The following is a 9,462-nucleotide window of genomic DNA, read 5'->3' as shown; positions in this document are numbered from 1 at the left end:
AAGATTAAAATTTGAGCTGTGAGCAGATAATTGAGGGAAAAATGGTAATTGCAACATAAAATATATGTAGTACTGCACCTATAATTAAACTGATAAAAAACTTATAACCAGTGCACAACTCCATGAGATGGTAACCAGTCCCGCAGGGAGGGGGGTGGGATGGGTGCATCTGCACCCCCTCCCCCCTTCACGAGCCTTGGAAGTCCGCTAAATGCAACATAAAAAAATGTACTGCACAACTTCGTGGGATGGTAACAGATTCAAGCGAGTTATCATATAAATACTTGATGTAAGACTTCAAAGTGGATTCCGGAGATACAGGAAGTAAAATGAGAGGACGTTTCAAACTTACAATTTAAGGATAAATGTCATGCATGCTTTAGCTAGCTGTAGGTGATTAAAATTTGAGCTTGCTTTGACGTCAGCCAGGTAGCAAGTTCATACAGACATCATTATTGAAGAATGTCACAAGGCTGACTTGAATTTTTTTCTGTAAGAAAGCTACCTTCCAATGCCATTAACTACCTCCCTTAGTCAAAGTAAGCTCTGAATAACTGTTGTCAACGTGTTGAGTGTAATTCTTCTTTAGACAGATCATGTTCTTAAAGAACGTGACAGACGTGTCTCGTCTAACATTAAATTATTGCCTTAAGAGACGACCAGCTTGACTGGTGACGAGTCAAGTTACAACTCTCGTAAACCCACAACTCTTGATCTCATAAAGCCACAAACAAACAAATCTCCCACACGGCCATTAGACATAGACATATACTTTATTTAGACACGGTAAAAACATCAGTTACAAGAATGGATGACACAATAAAAAAAGAACTGATTTACATGTTTGCAGTATGGGAGCATGAGGAAGACATCAGGCAATTAAAAGTCTTTTAAAGTGGCTAAAGGAACTAGCAGCTCTGGCATCGTGGGGAAGGCTATTCCACAACTTTGCCCCACTTTAACAGAAACTTTATTTTAAAAAATCAGTATGGGGCTTAGGTAGAGCTAACACTAATTTACCTTGTCTCCAAGGTTATATTCTGTGCTGGATGGTTTAAATAGGTCTTGTAAGTACTTCGGAGCTTGTTTATTGATAGTTTTAAACATTAGTTTCGCTTTATGCTTTTTCCTTCTGGTATAGAGGGTATCCCAACCTAGCTTTGACGGAGGGCAGTAGCACTAGAATAGAAATCTGACTTTGTAATGATCCTAATGGCGCGATTCTGTAACTTTTGTAATTTATCAGTTAGTTCATTGCTGAGACCATCCCACACAGGACAGCAATAGTCGAAATACGGTCAATGAGAGCTCTATATAGCAAAATAGCCGTCTCTTCGCAAATGAATGGCCGCAGCCTTTTAAGAGCACCAAACCAGAGGAAGCAGCCCTAGCAATCTCATTGACATGTTTGGTCCATGACAAATGTTGGCCGTCAATGTGGATTCCCAGGGATTTAGTGTGGCAAACTCTATTAATCTGTTGGCGTTCAATATGTATGTTTATTGAATGGTCGGTGAGATTAATTGAAAGCCTCTGACATGACCCAACATAAGTTCGGTTTTAGCAATATTTAAACTTAATATATTAACTGTCAGCCATTCATGATGGTTGGCAAGTTCGTCATTTAATGAATGTTCTAGTTCGGGTAAGCTATTGGCAGCAATGCTAATGCTGGTATCATCAGCATACATCCGAGGGGAGGCTTTACTGAGACAATTCGGCAGATCATTGACATATATCAAGAAAAGGAGAGACCCGATTAAACTTCTCTGTGATTATTGTTGTCTATGAACTCATTGCTCAAAAGGCATGACGCAGTAACAAGGCTCTTGTTTTCATCTCTTATAATTTTTGCATCAGCTTTATGGTTTTCATATCTCGATTCGATTTCACCAAGCCTTCGCCAGAGACCCTGGTTTTCATTTAGAAGCTTGTCGTCTTTTTGTGATGACGAGAACCTTGAGTTAGCTGCGCCGCTTGGAAGGCGCTCTTTTAAGCTGTCAATTTCAGATTGAAAATTTTCTCTTAGCTGGTGCAGCTTAGCGTCCAAGGCATTGTCAAGATCGAAATATTTTTTTTTAAGTTAAAAATTCTTAATAAAGCAACATTTAGCCCTGTTCAGTACTGTCATCAAGTGAAGGGGGGTTTATATCTGGGAGGGGGGGCATTATAACTGGAAATGTTTTTGTTTTGTTTTCAGGTAGATGGGCCTATAACCAAGGGGGCTTAAAATCGAAATTTTTACGGTACTTTACTATTGCTAACGCAAAGAATATTGTTTGTAATATACCAAGGACTTTGTTATTAGAGGTTCATTAAAATTGAGGCTCCACTCTATAAGAAAATATCTTCAAGTCAAGACGTCTACCAAGAAAGAAAGCGCTAATGGGATGCAAGTAATCCCAAGTATTTTCTTCTTTGCTTTGCCTTGAATCCGTCTTCCTGCAAAACTTTTGCGAAAGAAAACCTCTCTAGATTTGAACCTCAAATTGAATCAAGATTTAAGGTACATTTTACCTTCACGTTGGCACCATCCCCACTGCTTTTCTTGGTCATAGTTATAAGTCACTGAACACCAACTTTTGTCGCCTGTAACAGCTTTCACACATGAGGTTTGCTCTGTTCCTTTATACAGAAAAGGAAACTTGCAGCACTGGTCAGGCGACTGTCCATCAACTGTCTTCACACTGCATGACTCTTGCTCAGCTGTAAAATTGAAAAACCCAACTTGTGACAAATTGTTTGTCAGGAATTACTAGTGATTGCTTTTATGGTTGACAAGCTGGTGACAGCTTCTTAAAAGGAAGAGTAACTGGGAAGTCAATCATTTTTTTCCTTTTTTATAGATTTATTGGGAAACATAACGTAAAGAAAATTAATTATACATAGAACCTTGACATAACGAATCGAAGGGACTGGCAAAATAGGCTCACCATATTAAGGTTTTGTTATATCGATGTAATTCTTTTCAATATACCATAAAATTCTGGTTATTAAGCCTGGACTTGTACAACTTTGTAAGGGGTTTTGGGTGGGCTTATAAACAAAGGGTTTATATCTGGGGGGGGGGGGGGAGGCTTTTATGCAGAATTAAATAACAGTCCGCAGTGCGTACATGTGGGGGCTTATAATCTTCGAAAGGCATTACGTGTTAATCAGAAACTTATTGTTATGAATGAAGGTAGGTCAGTGTAAAACGCTGACTGTGGACTGCACACTGCAGATCAGGGGTGAAATGCAGACTGCAGACCAAGGGTAAAATGCAGACCGAGGGTAAAGTAATAAAATAAGAGTCACACAGCCTTTTTCCACGCCTACTCCAAATTTCTAAGGAATGTACATCAGACAAGGTTTGATGTACATGCTATCTTAGCTGTTAGAGATTAACATTTGAGGAACCTCAAATTGAATCAAGATATAAAGTACATGTTACCTGGGCACCATCCCCACTGCTTTTCTTGGTCATAGTTATAAGTCACTGCACACCAACTTTTGTCACCTGTAACAGCTTTCACACATGAGGTTTGCTCTGTTCCTTTATACAGAAAAGGAAACTTGCAGCACTGGTCAGGCGACTGTCCATCAACTGTCTTCACACTGCACTCTGACAGTAAAATATAAAATATGTTTGTATTTGCTTCAAACATGTCCTGCAATAAAGAATTAAACTAAACTACATTATAATCCGAGTTTATCATCTTAATATTCTAAAGAATTACCATAAAAATGGAGCTATGTTGTCCTGCATCCTTTTCAAAATTGAACACTCAAATGTATGGCGCAATCTTGCATCCCAGAAAAATATCAAAATTCCCGACAAAATTTACAGTTTCCTGAACCAGAACAAATAGCTAAAAGCAGCGTAGCAGCACATCGACCGCCATTTTGGATTTCGAACGAGTAAAACTGGTGACGAAAAGGGTAAGAGTCACGCCGATCAGTCACGCCGAGTCACGCAAAGACCGAGAAGGAGTCAAGAAAACCTGAATAAGGACGTTGCTAGGTTACTTGTTTCCTACATACTCACCATTGCTGTCAAACTGATCAAGAGGTACAACGCCGTCAATCAAGTTCTATCAGAACCAATATGAAAAAAGTATCTGATTATTACATTGTTTTATTATATGGCCGTGTCTAACAATTACGCACTGGGGATGTGAAATAGGCCCTCGAAAAAATTTCTCTTTCTATTCAGGTGAAAATATTTCTTATAGTTTTGTGCTTTTCACCTCTTCTTTCATGAAGTTTTGTTTCAAATATCTTTAATTTATTAAATGATCGACCCACATTTGTTACTCGTTTCAACTTCCCGAAAGCATTCGGATAGGAAAAGGCCGCTAAATCAAAAAGTAACGAGGGTCGCAGTTACCTTAGGACTTAGCTTTATGTTGCTCCCCCAGGGATTTTAGAAAACGAGGGAACTTTGCGAACTGAACATGGCAACAAAAGGAAAATAAAACTGGGAACAAGGGAACAAAAGCGCCAAAACTACTCTGGGAGTGGCGAAGCCGCGGATCACAATAAAGACATGACCGACACCGGAAACCGCGCAAGAAAAACCTCTGGCACCCAGGGTACGCCAAAACAAAATTCAAACACCAAAATCAAAGAAATACTCTTACTGATATGGGGAGCACAAAAATTTTGTTGGGAACAAGAAAACACCCCCTCCTCCCCGGTAGACCCTCCTTTATGGTGCATAGCTTGTCTTTGCTCAGAAGTAATGCTTGTACAATTTCTTGCAAAGAATTATGAAGGTATATGAAATCAATCTGTTCGTTTACGTACCTCCTTCCCTGCTTTTGCAGATCTGGTCACCCATTCCTTCAGGTGCTTGGATCTTGCCCAGCAAGCTTGCTGAGTTATGCACAGGCAAATTAGCACAAAGGAATATGCGTGGATCATCTTTTGCTTCATTTTGTCACGGTCTGAAATGAATATGGAAAAAATTCTTGTTACAGAAAATTTGCGCAACATCAATTTTCCTATTTTTCACTTTTATTAGATGACTATTTTCGGAAAGCGTGACAAACCTGTTTTTTTGTTCGAAGTATCGATCTAGCATGTTAAGTATCTAAGCAAAATGAGGAAAACCGAAGCAGCAACAAGGAAACGTAAAAATTCTTCATTTCTGTTTACAGGTACAAAAAGTTTCTTTGCTTTACTGTTACATTGAAAGGCTATAAAGGCTTACCTCGTGCGCGCAAATAAAGATGGCTTTACTAGTAGCGACAAGCTGTGTTGTTATCCACTAATGAAAGAATTAACGCACTTGCAATAGTATTTAACGGGGCTTTAGACTTCCCTAACAACTACAATGTGATATTTCTAAGATACCAAGCAGTCTTACAAAGAATGTTAACGACCGGATATCTTAGTCAGGGTGATTAGCGATGTGATACTGTTTCCTTTATCCCGGGTAAAACTTGTTTACAAGGTTTATTTGATTTCCAAAGTTTTAAAACCATAAGATCGACCTTTCTGCAGCTTTCTTTGCTGCCAGAACACTTTAAAAATACAGTCAACTCCCGCCTTGTGGACATCTCGCTATTACGGACAGGAGCTAAAGTCCCGGCGAATAAGAATTACTGAAAGTAACTTCCGCTACTACGGAGTTCCGCTCAGTTATGAACACGAAATTGTGGTCCCGAAGGTGTCTGTTATAGTGGGAGTTGACTGTAAATCGTGACTGCGTTAGAGCCTTGTTCATGACAATGTTTCAATTTCAGTTCGGTAAGTATCTTGGAAAAATGAGGAAAAATTTGAAGCAAAGAAATGCCTTGAACTTTCTCAAAAACTATAAAGTGATATTTCTTAGTTACCAGGCAAACTTGTAAACGTTAACGATCGGATGGCTAAAAGCAAACTCTATAAACAACAGTATACAACAGACGAATTTTCACCAGTAAATTCCCACCGATACACAAAATACTTTTCGTCGCACATACTCTCATATACCCTCCAGACCATGAACCATGACTTTCATCGCACACTTGTCATTTATGTAGATTTAAAAAGGTTTTGCCTCGCTCTGTTTAGCATCATCATACAACTAAACATTTGGCTGTACAAGCAAATTACAATGCACCAAGTCCAACTAAAATATCGTTTTATATCGTTTAAAATGTAATACTGCTTCTTAAGTAACACAATGTTCCGAATAGTATTGAAATTTTCCGTCATTTCAATGACTAAGTATGCGTTCATTCCTCGTAGATTTGTAAATCACCCTTCGCGCTCTCCCCGATCACACCCTTGCTAAACAAAACGTGCTATGTTTCCTAATATATCAACTTTGAAAGTGGCAAAAACAGAAAGCTAAAAAAAATCAACTTGGTTTTGGCATGGACAAGTGTCATCATCCACTAACTAACCTTGATTCAATCTTGAGAATCTCCCGAAGTTTATTAGCCTTCTGAGATAACGTATGGATCTCGTCCCTCCAATGACTCTCGAAGGTGTGGATGTTCTGCTAACAAACTCTGTGTTTATTGGTTTATAGCTACAAAACTGACAGATCGATCACAAGGAGGAGTAGCTTAATGCGTCAGCAAAATTCTTCAACCAAAAACATCCACGAGAGTGATTTGCATTCAGAGAAGTTTGAATCATGTTTTATTATTTCTGTGCGCAGCCAGCTTGTTTAACGAAGAATTATATTCACTCCCAATACAAGTTTGTTCTTGTTTTTACAACAAAAGTTTTCAAACATTTATATCTGAGTGCGAAATGAAACGGACGTGATAGCAAATGCAAATTGTTTTAGTTAATAGTGAGGCTCTTTCAACTGCTTTTATTAATGGTTTTTATTCTTTTGTACTCAAGAAGAATACATGCTCAGTCCACGAGTGAGCAGTTTAGAGGATGGGACATTAAAGACCACTGATGTGTGTCTACCTTAACTTATCTGTGGAACTCTCAGTCCAACTTTACGTTCGTTTATCCCGGACAAAACGTGTTTTGGAGGTTTTATTGGTGTCCAAGTTTTAAAACTATAAGATCGGCGTTTCTGTACCTTTTTTTTGCTGTCAGAACGCTTTAAAAATATATCGTGACTTCATGAGAGCCTTGTTTACGTTCCGCTGTAGTGATGATGAACTTTTAAGTTTGAAGTAAGTACCTCTAATCTTTAGCCTTGATTTATCTTCTATTAAATTGCATTTAATTCATTCTTGTCTGTAATGTAGAGAAAAGTACATTTCGGAAAGCGTGATAAATTCATATTTTGCTCATGAATTCATATTTTTCAATTTCAGTTCGGCAAGTATCTTGGAAATATGAGGAAAATTTGAGCGAAGAAATTCCTTGAACTTCCTTTGAAAAACTATCAGGGATATAATGTGATATTTCTTAGTTACCAGGAAGTCTTGTAAACTTTAACGCCCGGATGGCTAAAGCAAACTCTATAAACAACAGAATACAACGAACGAATTTTTACCAGTAAATTCCCACCGATTCACAAAATTCTTTTCGTCGCACATACTCTCATATACCCTCCAGGCCATGAACCATGACTTTCATTGCGCACTTGTTATTTATGTAGATTTAAAAGGTTTTGCCTCGCTCTGTTTTGCATCCGATCATTCAACTAAACACTTGGCTGTACAAGCAAATTACAATGCGCCAAGTCCAACTAAAATATCATTTTATATCGTTTTAAATGTAATACTGCGTCTAAACTAACACAAAGTTCCGAATGGCATTGAAATTTCCTGCCATTTCAATGATAAAGTATGCGTTCATTTCTCGTAGATTTGTAAATCACCCTTCGCGCTCTCCCCGATCACACCCTTGTTTATCAAAACCTATGTTTCCTAATTCATCAACTTTGAAAGTGGCAAAAAACAGAAAGCTAAATAAATCAACTTTTTTTTGGCATGGGCAAGTGTCATCATGCAGTAACTAACCTTGATTTAATCTCGACAATCTCCCGAAGTTTATTGGCCTTCTGAGATAGCTATGGATCTCGCCCTTCCAATGACCCTCAAAGGTATGGATGTTCTGCTAACAAACTTTGTGTTTATTGGTTTATAGCTACAAATGTGACAGATTGATTACAAGGAGGGGTGGCTTAATGCGTCAGCAAAATTCTCCAAAAACATCCACTAGGGTGATTTGCATTCAAAGAAGTTTGAATCATGTTCATTTGTTTCTGTTCGCAGCCAGCTTGTTAAACGAACAATTATATTTACTCCCAATACAGGTTTGTTTTCGTTTTTCAGGTTTTTACGATGCAAATTTGCAAACATTTATGTCTGAGCGTGAATTGAAACGTACGTGATAGCAAATGCAAATTGTTTTAGTTAATAGTGAGGCCCTTTCAACTGCTTTTATTAATGGTTGTTTTTCTTTTGTATAAGTCTGTCCATGGGTGAGCAGTTTAGGGGATGGGACATTACCTTAACCGACCACTTCGACACCACTGATGTGTGTAAAAACCTCAACTTATCTGTGAATATCTTAGTCCAATTTTTCGTACATTTATCCCAGTCAAAACTTGTTTACAAGGTTTATTTGGTGTCCAAAGTTTTAAAACTATAAGATCGACATTTCCGCAGCACCTTTCTTTGCTATCAGAACGCTTTAAAAATATATCGTGACTTTACATGAGAGCCTTGTTTACGTTCCGCTGTAGTGATGATGAACTTTTAAGTTTGGAGTAAGTACCTCTCATCTCTAGCCTTGATTTATCTTCTATTAAATTGCATTTAATTCATTCTTGTCTGTAATGTAGAGAAGAGTACATTTCGGAAAGCGTGATAAATTCATATTTTGCTCATGACTATTTTTTAATTTCAGTTCGGCAAGTATCTTGGAAATATGAGGAAAATTTCAGCAAAGAAATTCCTTGAACTTCCTATGAAAAACTATCAGGGATATAATGTGATATTTCTTAGTTACCAGGAAGTCTTGTAAACTTTAACGACCGGATGGCTAAAGCAAACTCTATAAACAACAGTATACAACGGACGAATTTTCACCAGTAAATTCCCACCGATTCACAAAATACTTTTCGTCGCACATACTCTCATATACCCTCTAGGCCATGAACCATGACTTTCATCGCACACTTGTCATTTATGTAGATTTAAAAGGTTTTGCCTCGCTCTGTTTAGCATCCGATCATACAACTAAACACTTGGCTTTACAAGCAAATTACAATGCGCCAAGTCTAACTAAAATATCATTTTTTATTACCGCTGGCGTCCGGGGCCCTTCCTCTACTTTTCCGGTCCCGGGCTCCGTTCGCCGGGTTGTGCCCGTGTCCCCCTTCCCCCTTGCGCGTTCGTTTCGTTTTTTGCTGCCCACTTTTCCCTGCGCGCCGCTTCCCTCTCGTGCTCTCCCTCCGTCAGTTTCCTCCGCTCCTCGCGGCTCTCTTCGGCTCCCTCCTCCCCTCCCTCCGTGTGTAGAATATATCGCTTAAAAAAGAAATACTGCTTCTTAAGTAACACAAAGTTCCGA

At 38.5% G+C, this 9,462-nt stretch overlaps 1 protein-coding gene across 1 annotated transcript in view; it reads right to left on the bottom strand.

Moving 5' to 3' along the window:
- The window catches only part of LOC144638197 (uncharacterized), a 49,900-nt gene that overhangs the window by 20,097 nt on the left and 20,341 nt on the right, over positions 1-9,462 (bottom strand). The window contains exons 7-8 of the mRNA XM_078497403.1: positions 3,427-3,607; positions 2,518-2,687 (exon numbers count right to left, since the gene is read on the bottom strand). Of these exons, the coding sequence (XP_078353529.1) occupies positions 2,518-2,687; positions 3,427-3,607 (351 nt within the window). The remainder of the gene's footprint in view (positions 1-2,517; positions 2,688-3,426; positions 3,608-9,462) is intronic.

The sequence above is a fragment of the Oculina patagonica genome, chromosome 14 (assembly GCF_052425735.1).
Source record: "Oculina patagonica isolate OP01 chromosome 14, crgOcupat, whole genome shotgun sequence".
NCBI classification, from domain to species: Eukaryota; Metazoa; Cnidaria; class Anthozoa; order Scleractinia; family Oculinidae; genus Oculina; species Oculina patagonica.
The sequence above is the reverse complement of the archived record's forward strand: the minus strand, read 5'-3'. Positions and strand labels throughout refer to the sequence as shown.